We start from the raw sequence: 13747 nt of genomic DNA, 5'->3' as shown, positions 1-13747 counted from the left end.
TTTTTAGGTTCTAAGCATATATGAGTAATTTTTAGGTTACGGGGTTGTTTCAGTCATTTTAGGTTTCAATGTCATTAAGTTATTTTTTAGCTTCTAAGGGTCTTCTGGTAATTTTAAAGGGTTTCAAAGGTATTTTGCTGATTTTCGGGTGTTATGGGGTATTTTTAGTCATTGTTTTAGGTTTTTTCGTTATTTCGATAATTTTTTATGTTTTAGGGTAATTTCAAACATTTTTTTAGGTTTTAGGGTCATTCGATCATTTTTTAGGTTCTAAAGGTATTTTGATTTTGGATTTTTTTTTTTTATATAGTTTCTAAGGATATTCCAGTGATTGTCAAGAGTTTGGGGGGTATTTTGCTCATTTTCAATTTTAATAAGGTATTTTGGTTTTTTTTTTATAGGTTTCAAGGGTATTTCAAAATTTTTAAAGTTTTCAGGGTCATTTTGGTAATTTTTAAGGCTCTATGCATATTTTGGTAATTTTTAGGTTTGACATGCATTACGGTCATTTTTGAGGTTCTAAGGGCATTATTGTCACTTTCTAAGTTACAAAGTCATTTCAGTCATTTTTTAGGTTTTATGGTCATTTAGGTCTTTTTTTTAGTATCTTAGAGTATTTCGATAATTTTTTACGTTTAGAGGGTACCTCAGTCATTTTTTAGGTTTTAGGATATCCCAATAATTGTTTAGAGTTTTGAGGTTATTTTGGTAATTTTTAATTGTTAGAATGCATTTGGTAATTTTAGTATATTTAAGGGTATTTCGGAATTTTAGAAACTTTAGGAGTATTTTTGTTATATATATTCGTTGATTATTAGGTAATTCAGTGGGATTGGGTTGAGTTGGCTACGCCCATATGTATGTTGGTACGACTTTAATGTGATGATGGAGCTGTCAAATATGAGTAAAAAAAAAAACCATTAAATGTGACAAAAGTATAGTCATATGTGATATTGGTACTGTCCAATGTGACAATAAAATTATCAAATTTAAGAAAAAAAATCAAGGTACCACTGAATGTGACAAAAATACGATTAAAAGTGATGTTGGTATTGCATAGTGTAATAATGGAATTGTCAAATGTGAGAAAAAAATAGGGTACCGTTGAATGTGACAAAAGTACATACAGATGTGATGTTAGTATTGTCTAATGTGACAATTAAACCATCGAATGTGAGAAAAAAAAAATCACCAAATGTGACAAAAAAACTGTCACATATGATGTTGAAACTGCACAGTGTGAGAATGGAACTGTCAAATATGGAAAAAAATAAATGATCCACCGAATGTGACAAATTTACAGTCACATATGATGTTGAAATTGCACAATATGAGAATGAAACCGCTAAATATAAGGAAAAAAAAAAAAAAAAAGGGAACCATCGAATGTGACAAAAGAATTGTCAAATGTGATGTTGGAATTGCATAATGTGAGGATGGAGCCATCAAATGTGAGAAGAAAATAATAAGGGAACCACCGAACCTGATAAAGGAACTATCATGTGATATTGGAATTATACAATGTGAGGATGAAATCGTCAAATGTGAAAAAAAAAGTAAGAGAACCACCGAATGTGACAAATGAACAATCAAATGTGATGTTGAAACTAGCAATTTGATTTCATAGTTGAGGGCGATTCATTAATTGTCTCTAGGGCGTTGAGTCAATCTTCCTCAGTTCCGGCTTCAATTGATGCGGTGATTATGGGTATTAGATTAGCTGCTTTGGAGTTCCATAATGTTTATTTTTCTCATGTAAAACGTAAGGCAAATACCCCTGCTCATTTACTAGCAAAGTATGCCAAAGGCATAGCTCATCAATGTATGTGGATGGAGAATTGTCATAGTTTCTTAGAATTAGCAATTCTTCATGATGTAAACTCTATTGTTATTTGATTAATATTAAGTGTGTGGTTTCCTATCAAAAAAAAAAAAAATGTGATGTTGAAACTGTCCAATATGAGAATAGAACATTCAAATGTGGGAAAAATGTAACTTGATATAGCAACTTACCTACCAGTGGATAACTAATCCCCTTTTGGGGTAGAATTACCCTGTAAATAAATTGTCATTTTCAGTTTACATATATGAATTCTGATACTGCTAGTTTTTTTTATATTTTTAGGAACTGTGATACTGCTAGTTAATTCTAAAATTTCGAACAGAGAAGTCTTTCTCACATTTTTTATTTTTCAGGGATAAAGAAGAATCCTAACTTGTCTGGCAGAAGAAGACTCCCGCCAAAAATGTCCTGTTTTTCCGCGACATTTCCCATTCCGTATTCTCCCTCCAAAACGACGCCGCTCTGCCAGTACCAGTAGTGACTTCCTTCCTCGATTCCCTCAATGACTCTCGCCGCTGTCTTCAAGTCCTCAAAACTCATCTCCTGGAAATCCGTACTCTCTCTATCTCTCTCTATATATAATCTGAACTGAACTTTTGGAACCTTCTCGGAAAAATAATCTGAGCTTTTAATTTTTTTTTTTTATTGAAAAACTCAATCGGAGTTTGTTGAAATCTGAATTTTTCGCTAATTTTCATACATTTTCTCAGTAACCAAACAGAAAGTAACATTTAATATGATCTATGTGGTTGCTTTGATGACCAGACTGGCAGGCTTCAGCAAACCGTAGCTGGATGCATAGAGCGGACCGGGAACACTCTGCACTCCGGCGAGATTTCCACCGTGAAACTGTGGCCGGAGCTCGCGGGAAAAGGGAGGTACTTCGATTTCCGGTCAAATTTGATTCCGGCCTCGGTCGATTTTGCGGAAGAATCGCCTCTGTGTACCACGCTCCATAAGGATGGGTTCAGAATTCGAACCGTTGAGCACTTGCTTTCGGCTTTGGAGGCTGCCGGTGTTGATAATTGCAGGATTGAGATGCAGAATTCGGATCCTAAAGTTTGCGAGGTCGAGGTTAGTACTGTAATTTTGTTAAGACTTAGTGAATGGATTCGATAATGTTCAAATTTAAGCTTGCTTTATCTCTAGGTTATCTTCGCTAGAATTATGGCTTTGGAAAATGATTCAACTCATACTTTCTTGTTAAAAGAATTTCTCGGTGATAAACTTCAAATTTGAATTTTTATGCACTTTGTGTGTGAATGTGAGAGCGTCCAACAATGTATACTCACATTCGATTTAGGGAGTCGTTGGATACCGTGGCTTTTAATTTTGGATTTGATGTTATATTGAGTCTTCAAATTTGCCATGGACTTCAATTTGTCTTTGTCGAAATGATAATATATGGCCTTTTCTAGATTAATTGGAGTGAGATGTCAGATGTGTCAATCTCACTCAAATTTTGAACAAGTAGAGCATGGGGTTGGGGGGGGGGGGGGGGGGGGGGACTTCATGTACCGACCCCTATCAAGTAAAACCCAGATACACAACACACAAGAATATATGCAATAGAAAAATAAACAAAATGAATGCAGATCCAACACTAATAATTTGGAACAACTATATATCCAAGGACCAAGGTTTCATTGCTTCACAACATTGTAGATAACTAAAGAAGAATAATAAGATAATTATAGAAATAGCACACAAAGGCACTTCACCAATATTTGGTGACAGTTAGTCCTATCTCAAATTGGAATGCCAAATCTGACCATTAAGTGTTATTATACAAGTTAATGCCCAAAACTTGTATCAACCCAATCAACCTACAAGATTTTCCATTGCACAAGCAGAAAAAGGCAAGCAAAACAGGAGCAATGCATGACCAATAACAGCCATCCATTTATTTAGTTCGTGGTCCCCATCCAGTAGGTATAACACATAAAGAGTTTAGAAGCCAGATATAAATTCTTATATGCTCTAAAATAATAATGTACCAATGCAAAGAAGTGGCACCAACCTTCTCCATTTTCAAATTGACATACCCAAGAAATATATATATATATATATATTCAGAAATTGACAGTCTAGCAATATTCATACCTGTGGAAGTCAATCCCATAAGTTATGTGAACCTTTTGTGAAGGAAATGCAGCAACAAAAGAATCTTTCCTCCACGCATGGACTGGTTCATTCACATAAGGTGCCATTTTTTCACAACTGTTCCCACACTGATCTGTGGCCACCTTTAACCCAACTTGTTCTATGGCCTTCACCCATTCACTTGCCGAGCCATCAAAATGGGAACCTGAGTGAGTAATTATAGAAACCGTCAGTCTCCCTACAACATGTTCAAGGTTTACCAGTTGGCTTGATCCAATGCATTTCCTATAATATATAATTCAATAAATTCCGTATCTCAATAACCCTCAATTCACATATCTCTAATTACCTCCTTGTAAGTCTGTTTTCCAGCAAAAAAGAATAACAACTGCTTCAAAATAATAGAGCATAAAAATGATTCATTGATACAAACTGAAATTAACAACTCCTCTAAAAGAGAATCCAATCCATCAACCAAACACCCCCCCCCCCCAATTCCTATGCGTTCAAACAATAAAATTGAGAGTGATAACATTGACATCTCACTCCAATTAAAAACAGAAAAACTAGTATCAATAACAACCTCGAATAATCAAAGAGAATCCTTCCAAGGAACCCATATAACATCACCACATGCCAAGCCCCCCCACCCCACCCTCAAACCCGTGTGCATCTACTTGTTTCAAAATCACAATCACGAGTGAAGAATTGACACAGTTGAAAATTTTGAATTTTTCACTCAAGAAAATAATCTAGAAAGCCAAGACAGATAATATTAATCATTTCGACAGGCTAGAGACAAAATTGCTAAATTTCACATGCGCAAATTTTGAAGTCTTAACAAAAAAAAACTAATAACTCACCTCCAAAATTTNTACTTGATAGGGGTCGGTACATGAAGTGGCTTTGCCTTGAAGAGGTTCCTTTGTCATTTAAAAAAAAAAAAAAAAAAAAAAAAAATCTTCTGTGTGTGTGTGTGTTGAATGAATTTACTACTACAGCAACAAAGCTTAGTCCCAAATTTTTGGGGTCGGCTATGGATCCTCAACAAGATTGGTCAAGGTTGGCTACATGTATTCTTTTCCTCCATTATATTCTATCCGAAGTCATAGTCTCCATTGAATGAATTTACTGCTAATAAAAAATAGCAGGCTTAAAATGTTTGGTTGCAGGATTTTCAATTATAGAATTTGGTAGTTGACATAATCAGTTTATAAGTGAAATGCTTTGTTTAACATAGAATAGGGACCGATTATTTTTCTTCCTGAGATTGAGTAAAGTTGCTGCAATACCTGGTTACTTGAGATTTCTAGGGGTTAGGGTATACTGGAAATGTGATTTGGGTGATTTAGAAGACCTGGAACATATTTACGAATGTCAATTTTAACTATTCACTAGTAGTCTTGTGAGTAATAAAGATTAGATGAGTTGTCTTAATTTACTTATAAATAAAAAGAAAGAAAAAGATTAATTGTCTTAATTTCTATATGGTAATCCACATTTTTTTTAATAAAAAATTTATATCGCAGGTGCATGCTATTGGCTGTCAGTGGTTTTCTTCAGCACCACTGGATAATTATTTTTACTCCGAGCAGATAGCTTCATCAAGAACCTTTTGTGTTTATGAGCAGGTTTGTTTAAAATCGCCAATAATAGTCTTGTTCTCACTTCCTCGTTGCTGTCATACTTTGATATTTTCTTTTGATATTATTGACTTTATAATCAACTTAAAAACTGTGATATTAAGGTTTCTCTTTCTTTCTTTCCGTTAAAATTATTATTGAAGGCATGGTGGTTTTGTTTGACACTTAGCTATGTTCAAAGTGGTTGGAAGCATTATAAAGAGAAGTTTACTGTTATGAAAAAAAAAAATACAGAATTTAAATCTAGACAAGCAAGTGACATAGGACAAGGGGGGAACAAATTGTGGTAACTTCAAATTTTTTATTATATTGTTGAATATATGCTTCTAATACTCAATTTTATATTGGAAAAGCCTTGCAGGTGGAGCAAATGCGTAATTCTGGGCTCATAAAAGGGGGCTCACTGGACAATGCCATTGTTTGTAGGTACATGCGTCATTTTTGTATGCATTATAATGGTTTTCTCAACTGGACTGGCAGTGGGCACTGCTCAAAATGATTTGTTTGTGAACAAAACTTGTTATTAAAGGACAAGCAGTCATTTAATAAAGCCCTAATAGTTACAATTTGAAAAAATTGGGAGAAACACCGTATGTTCTAATTTTGCTTTCTAAAAAGTCCATGTCAAAAAACTTTCTTTGAACTTGCTCACTTTGAAGCTTTTTTTTCAGCAAGAATAGAATGATCTAGAGGGAGTGTGCAACCTAGAGAGATGGCCCACCCTGTCCATAGAAAAGCAATTATAGATTAGTTCCTATTTTTAGGGTGAGAATGCAAATTGCTAAATTTAGGGGTTCTTACAAGTATGGAAAATACTTCTAATGTTTTCTTTGCCAAAACTCAATTGATGGTGACAACATGTGCTGGTATTAAACTGAACCAGACTAATATAGAACAAATCATTAATATAACATTCCAAATGTTTTTCCTCTTGGATTCAGTTTTGTGTGAGTTAAGTGGGTAGTGCAAGCCCTGAGTGTACCCACCACCCCCCCCCCTTGTTAATGATCAACCACAATCAAATCATAGAGATCCAGTCACTCATTCTACCTTTTCTTTTCTTTTTTTATTTTATCGCATAAAATCTTTTTTCTCTTTTCTGTTCTTTTTTTTACCCTCGAAACTAATACATTCAGAAATAATTAGATAGATCATAGGTATGTTATGGCTCCATGCTAAAACCAAATTCTGCAATTGGTTACAGAGATAAGTACCACAAAGTAGGTACTGGGTGAAGGAAAATCTTACTGATCAACCTCATGATCTCTAGATTCTACTTGTTAAAGAAAAAGATCAAAGATCCCCAGTGCAAACCAATCATTAAACTAATCCTCTCCATGGATGAGATCAATGCCCTCTAGTGTCCCCATGATGTGCAATTTTTTTTCATAAGTTTGTGACAGTAAGTAAAACATAAATTAGTAAATGGAGGAGCAACCCAAGGGTAATGAAATCTGATGGCTATTAGTAATGTTCTAGGTATTTTTAATTGTCATAAACAACGTTGGCCAGGTCAAACTGAGGACTTTTATTCAAACCATTGAACTGAAAGAAGGTTATTCTCAAGTGATGTGATTGCATATCAAATTGTATGACAAGGGAACTGTGCCTTTTTTGGTGGTTGGAACTCCACATACATTATTTTAAATAGCCAAAGGAAAGGTATCCACAAATAAAGATAAATATAAAGTGAGTCATGATAATAATAATTAGATAAATAAGAGATAAGAAGTATATATAGAAGTAAGGAGCCTACGAAGTAGCAAAATTGAGTACAATATAAGAAAATTGGCAAAGATGGTACCACTGGCTGCATCCATAAGAAGAAATGGTTTAGTTTGAGGCACAACAAGACAAGGAGGCATAAAAGTTTTATCAGTCAAGACTTTGAAGAAGACATGATAGCCAGTACTGTAACTATGGCCCAATACATAGCCTAGTGGTCAAAGAGACAAAGAGGGACTCATGAAAGCCAAATACAGGCAATTGGGATCAGAATTTGTTAGGCTGCCAATCAAAGGCAGCTGGATGATCTTATTAAGCCAAAAGGTACTTGGTATCTAAACAAAGGCAGTTTGCAAAAGGGAAACAATTCATTTCGCATANGCCAAAGGAAAGGTATCCACAAATAAAGATAAATATAAAGTGAGTCATGATAATAATAATTAGATAAATAAGAGATAAGAAGTATATATAGAAGTAAGGAGCCTACAAGTAGCAAAATTGAGTACATATAAGAAAATTGGCAAAGATGGTACCACTGGCTGCATCCATAAGAAGAAATGGTTTAGTTTGAGGCACAACAAGACAAGGAGGCATAAAAGTTTTATCAGTCAAGCTTTGAAGAAGACATGATAGCCAGTACTGTAACTATGGCCCAATACATAGCCTAGTGGTCAAAGAGACAAAGAGGGACTCATGAAAGCCAAATACAGGCAATTGGGATCAGAATTTGTTAGGCTGCCAATCAAAGGCAGCTGGATGATTCTTATTAAGCCAAAAGGTACTTGGTATCTAAAACAAAAGGCAACTTTGCAAAAGGGAAAACTAAAAGCTATTTGCAAAAAGCAGAATGGTGATACTTTTTCAAAGTGTTTTTTTGTTCAAAATTTTGTTCTTCCTGCATCATATCACTTTTTCAAAAAGCTGTCCTAAAGGACAAGAACAATTCCTTCCGTCCCCACAATTTCAATATAATACAAATCCTGATTTTCATGATAAAGGGCAAAGCATATGACCACAGTTGAACTTCTTGATAATTAATCAATAATCAACAACCAAAAGGGGGGGGGGGATTGGGTAAAATACACATGCCTTGTATGCCACTATATGTGCCACCGGAAGCCCTTGACTGCCAAACTGTGCAAAAAGGGAAAGGTCACCAATAAGATCTAAGACCTTATGGCGACACGGTTCGTCAGGGAAACGCAGTGGGGGGTTCAACCAACCTTTGCTGGCACTGCAGAAGAAGATTAGGATTAAGTATGCAATGAAACTTGGAAAACACAAAAGACAAACTAATTTTTGAGGTTTGCATAGCTATGTAAAATTTCTTATCTCCTAGTTTGAACCTGAAATATTTCCTACACACTTCTTTTTTTTTTTTTTGGGGTTTGATTTATAGTTCTCATCTGGACATGTATTTCTCAGTCATTATGAATATAAGAACTATGTAGTATTCGATTGATCCCTGAAATATATACTTGTTATGGCCACAAACCAGGCATCGAATCTAGCAAGCATCTATGCTGATGGCACTGTGGGTAGAAGTGTTATCTTTACTAAGTTAACCCCCCATTGTCACAACTAACAGAAAAAGAACGCACTAGAAAATAATAAAAGTAGCTTTAACAGTTCAATAAAGCACATTTGCTTGCATTAATGGCCATTTGATTTCCCCATCGTTTTCATTCTCCACAAGCTTTGGCACCATCTGTTGAAATCCAATTCTTCCTATTTCAAGTTTAGATGATTGCATTGTCTGAAAGCTCATGGAAAAAAAAAAGGTGTTGATTTATTTTATGCAAGTTTATTTTACTCTCAAATTTTCGTAGTGCTTATGAGACAATGATTACAAGACACTAAATGGGGTTATGACTTCTTGCATTTGATGCAGGGTGGCCATGCACTACATACTGATATGGTACGTCAGCTATCATACATTCAAGAGAAGATTTGAAAGAATAACATTGATATCATTACTACTCAAATGACAAGGATCTTGGCTTATTGAGGGCAGATGTTGGAAACGTGCATGTCCTTTGATGTGTAACATTATCGTTGTAATCTAGCACACTGTCAACTTGTCAAGGATCTAATTCACCTCTTTCACCTCCTCCTTTTTTAATATGCACATAAAACCGATGGCAAATATAATTGTTAATGAGCATCTAAACATTTTCTGATATATTTGGTTGTCCCATAAAAATGGAACAGTTATGATTATGTTTTCAATAGAATTTGTGATGTGAATATTTATTTAAAATGATGATGATGATGAACAAACCAGTATTAGAAATTAAATATTTGATAGTACCAAAATTTGATTTTTATCGTTTGGAGGAGTAATTTTTCCAGATCTTTTACACTTGCCCCACAAACCATTTAGTTTAGAAACCAAAGAATAAAGTAAAAAATTTGATTGTTATCGTTTGGAGGAGTAATTGAATTGTTCACCAAAGAATAAGGTAAAAAACTATATGCCTTGAGAGGAGATAACGTTATCTTTGGTTAATTTGTAAGTGAGACTACCAAATAAGACGTTGAAGTATACCTCTTTTGAACTTTGCAGAGATGGCTATACAAGCACTGCATAGATAATAGATTAGAGTTTCATTTACCGGTTTTGTTTATCGACAGGGACTGCTTGTGCATTGCAAAAGCTAAACTTCTTTGATAACCTAAAGAAGTTGAGAGCAGCTCAAAACTAATGGTTTAAGAGGTGAAGCTTTCTTTCTTTCAAGTCGGAAGCTGAGTCTCATTATCCGTATCCTATTCCCACCTACAGTTCTCGCAGCTCCATGAAGTATAGACAGATGACTAATGCAGAAACGCATGGGTTGATTTTTCAAATTCAATGGCTTAACAAGCCAAGTTTACGAGTTAAGAAATACCGTCTTCAGTTTGAATAGTTCAGTTCAGCCTTGGAGTGGCAGAGTAAAATAACTTAAAAATTACCCCAAACAAGGGTTCAGAAAAGAAACCCCAACTAATAATAAAGAGCAGATGGCCAAAAAGAGAAAATGAAAGAAAAAAGGGGTAAAAGGGGCGTGAGATGCAAAAAATCAACTGCGATAGTGACTAAGTTCTTGAATTTTGGCATGAAAATGAATGCAGGATCAAGCAACCGTAGATGCGCAATTGGCCTTGCCAACAAGCATAAGTATGGAAGAAACTACATTCTCTCAGATTAACTTCCTACATGTTTGGATCAAACCAGAACTCTGCACAAGTTTGGTTCAGACTCAAAATATTCAATTTGGCTCGTCTGCACTCCTTAGTCCTGACACAAGTGGGACTCACTCTTCCTCTTTTCAGTTTTATTCAGCAGAAACACAAGTCATCACAACTAACAACAACATATTATCCCCAGTACAGAGAAAAGTTTGTCATCCCTCTCAAAATTCTCTAATAATCTAACCTTTTCAATCAAGTACATACAAGTTATATATTTTGATATGTACATACAGGGTATAAATTGCCACAATAATAAATAATTAAATTTGGAACAAAAAAAAAAAAGGTGAAATAATCCAATCATCTATATATAATTCCCAAAATCACAGAGGTACAAGGTACATATTACAAGCAATCATTTTTCTATATACTACAAAACCAGGAAAAAAGAAAAAGAAAAAGAAGCATCTAAGTAAAACCAGCATATCAATTGCTCCATTTTTGCATACGCATAATTAACTAGTCATACAAAGGCATGAAGAGTAAAGGGCAACTCCAAATGGCCGTAAAACAGAAAATGAGGCTCAATTGACAAGTTGCTGTAAGTCATTGTCAATAAATATTAGGAGAAGCTTTCCTCTTTCTGCCTCAACTTTCTGTACATCCAAACAAACAAATTGTGGGTAGATGAACCCAGACATTTGGGGGTTCCTATTTTTTTCCTTTATACCTGTTCACTTCCTTTAAGAATGTTGTACTTGCAGAGTGGACATGTTGCATTCATCTTAAGCCACTTCACAATGCATGTAGAATGGAAATGATGGTTGCAGGGAAGAGTATGGAGCTCTGCTCCATCCTCATATGAGCTGAGACATATACAACATTCCTGGATAAACAAGAGGAAAGTCAGAACCAAAATCTTCAGGAAAATTGTAAATGTGTTAGGAATTTTAACTACTTCCATTAGATAGTTCTAAGTAAATCTCATTGATTTGCTAGTCCTAAAGTTTTTTCTACAAATTACTCCATACAGATTGAGACTCTTGCAAGTCACAAGCAAGTCAATCCATGAACATGATTGGCACAAAAATGAGGATCCATCCTACACGACCAACATCCAAGTCCTAACATGTGCCTTGCTTCATGCTACTCAGCAGAAATGTCTCAACAATGGTCAAATGAAGCATTTCAAAATCCAAAATGAGATGGTTCCAATAAAATACAGTTAAGCAAAAAAAGTGGGGAAAACAACTCCCTCACCAAATCTTTGAGCAATAATTATTTCCATTCATTGTGCACCCATGTTCATATGCACATGTGCGAAAGATTTTGGGCATGTCCAGAAAAAGTACTTTAATAGCCTTAAAGCTGTTTTAGAAGATTTCTTTAAAAGAGCTTTAAGAGGGTCTTTAACAGCTTTTAATGCTAAATCTGAAATTTGCAACTTTTAAGAAAAAACCTTTTTTTTTTTTTATAAGAACTTTTAAGAAAAAAACTCTACAATTCACTGTTCATGATCTATAAAACCTTAACATTAAAACTATTCACTGTAATTTTTTAAAGGATACAAACGATAGATTTGAACTTATGGCGTCTGCTCCATGGTGATTGCTCTTTCACCTCAGGCGAAGACACCAATTAGTTTTTGGTGTAGGTGGGATTCGAACCAATATCCCTTATTCAGGAACAAGGAACTTCACTAGTTAAGATAACTAGAACCAACATTTTCTGTAATTTGTCAAACACTCAAAATGCTAAGAGCTTTTCAGTTAAAGCTCTATATTGCAAAAGCTCTACTACTAAATCTCTACAAGCCCTACTTCCTATAGCAATGCCAAATCGACATCATATGTGCTTGCATACATATCCAACAGAAAATACAGAAGAATGGGTCATCACTTCGAAACCAAAATGGGCAGAATTTTTCATATATAAAGATAAAGTCCCACAAAACAGGTAATAAAATTGTGAAATGATTAGCCTTTTCATTATAAATCAATGGAATACCAGATGACTTATCAAAAGACGAAAAACAAAGAACAAAAGCATACCGCATCCTCAGGTAGAAGTATACGTTCAATTGCCAAGTATCCACTACTCGTTTCCACAGGAATCATTGACCCTGCTCCCCCATTAGGCTTTTCCTCATTGCTCAATGCTCGAAATCTGTATTTTGGAAGCATGCTAAGATCTGCTTCTGATGCTCCTTCCTATTTTGTCACAGAAGAAACAACACTAAGCAGTTGAAAGAACATGTTTCACATATTTAGTCATAGTAACTAATTCTTTCTTTGTACCTGTCCTGCAACAGCATAAAGAATTGCAATTATGCATGGCAAGCAGCAACAGAGAGCAATCCCAATCAAACATGCCAAAACAACACAAAATATGGCAAAGAAGACATCGAATGCCAGAAACACCACAGCCAACCTGCAAAAATTCAGAACCAGAGATCCCTGAAATTACTTTCTGCAAAAAAAATACTGCATTGTGATCACGAGAGAGAGAGAGAGAGAGGCAATTGGATCTACAATCTATCTGAAAGAATTGCGGTTCTATTGTGAAAATAGACATAGAAGAATCGAATTTACAATGACAAAATAATTGTCATTGTGACAGCAAGCTTGCTTTATAAAAATTGAAAGAAAATTTTAAATATCAAAAGGGAGAAAAGTAGATCAAGATCCGTGTAAATATGATCTGGTGACTCATACTAAAAATTCCAGAAACTTAGCAAATCTATAAACTCCACCCTCTTCCCACCTTAGATGAAGGTAAAAGTAAAAAAGGAAAACTATATATATGTGTGTGTGCATCTCAAAATAATATAACATGTAACATATAGAAATAAATAAAGGGCATTCAAGAGTGGTTAAAGCATACCAGTACAAACGTGGAGCATCTCGCAGAAGTTCATCTCCACCAGAGACAACCCAATAAAAGCCAACTATCCACCAAAGAAATGATGCCATCGTATTCACCGATTCACAACGTTTAACAACACTAAGCCATTCATAATAAAATCAGTAAGTGGCCAATATCTCATAAATCTCCCAGGAATAGTTGCTGAATCAACATATAATAATGATATTAACACCCCCCACCCCCCACCCCCACCCAAAAATTAAACTAAGATACTTTAGAGTTAGACAAAAATGAACAGTTCAAAAAAAGAAAAAAAGAAAGAGAGAACCGCATTAAAAACTATCTTAAAACTATTTAGTTACAAGAATTGATTTTTTTATTATTATAATTACTGATA

General features: G+C 34.8%; 2 protein-coding genes across 2 annotated transcripts; one reads left to right on the top strand and one right to left on the bottom strand.

The window, feature by feature from the left end:
* The first annotated feature begins 2146 nt into the window (after positions 1 to 2146).
* Positions 2147 to 9496, top strand: LOC111989198 (probable UDP-3-O-acyl-N-acetylglucosamine deacetylase 1, mitochondrial). Its single transcript, XM_065776437.1, has 5 exons — positions 2147 to 2396; positions 2609 to 2917; positions 5407 to 5577; positions 5951 to 6015; positions 9206 to 9496. Exons 1-5 carry the CDS (start codon positions 2346 to 2348, stop codon positions 9300 to 9302), a joined length of 693 nt encoding a protein of 230 aa, XP_065632509.1. The 5' UTR covers positions 2147 to 2345; the 3' UTR covers positions 9303 to 9496.
* A 1331-nt stretch (positions 9497 to 10827) lies between these two features.
* Positions 10828 to 13519, bottom strand: LOC112033966 (E3 ubiquitin protein ligase RIE1). The gene is made up of 4 exons (XM_024066748.2): positions 13369 to 13519; positions 12783 to 12915; positions 12537 to 12695; positions 10828 to 11371 (listed from the first exon to the last, which is right to left on the bottom strand). The coding sequence occupies exons 1-4, from the start codon at positions 13455 to 13457 to the stop codon at positions 11210 to 11212; spliced, it is 543 nt and encodes a 180-aa protein (XP_023922516.2). The 5' UTR covers positions 13458 to 13519; the 3' UTR covers positions 10828 to 11209.
* Positions 13520 to 13747: the final 228 nt, after the last annotated feature.

The sequence above is a fragment of the Quercus suber genome, unplaced genomic scaffold, assembly GCF_002906115.3.
Source record: "Quercus suber isolate HL8 unplaced genomic scaffold, Cork oak 2.0 scaffold_133, whole genome shotgun sequence".
Lineage (NCBI taxonomy): Eukaryota > Viridiplantae > Streptophyta > Magnoliopsida > Fagales > Fagaceae > Quercus > Quercus suber.
The sequence above is the reverse complement of the archived record's forward strand: the minus strand, read 5'-3'. Positions and strand labels throughout refer to the sequence as shown.

What these genes read in the sequence shown, in the direction of transcription:
- LOC112033966 (XM_024066748.2), bottom strand. Translation starts at nt 13,457, where the DNA reads ATGGCATCATTTCTTTGGTGGATAGTTGGCTTTTATTGGGTTGTCTCT. An exon ending in TTTATGCTGTTGCAGGACAG is followed by an intron (nt 12,696 to 12,782) that starts GTACAAAGAAAG and finishes GTGACAAAATAG; the next exon opens with GAAGGAGCATCAGAAGCAGA. An exon ending in TACTTCTACCTGAGGATGCG is followed by an intron (nt 11,372 to 12,536) that starts GTATGCTTTTGT and finishes TTGTTTATCCAG; the next exon opens with GAATGTTGTATATGTCTCAG.
- LOC111989198 (XM_065776437.1), top strand. Translation starts at nt 2,346, where the DNA reads ATGACTCTCGCCGCTGTCTTCAAGTCCTCAAAACTCATCTCCTGGAAA. An exon ending in CTAAAGTTTGCGAGGTCGAG is followed by an intron (nt 2,918 to 5,406) that starts GTTAGTACTGTA and finishes ATAAAAAGAAAG; the next exon opens with AAAAAGATTAATTGTCTTAA. An exon ending in GACAATGCCATTGTTTGTAG is followed by an intron (nt 6,016 to 9,205) that starts GTACATGCGTCA and finishes CATTTGATGCAG; the next exon opens with GGTGGCCATGCACTACATAC.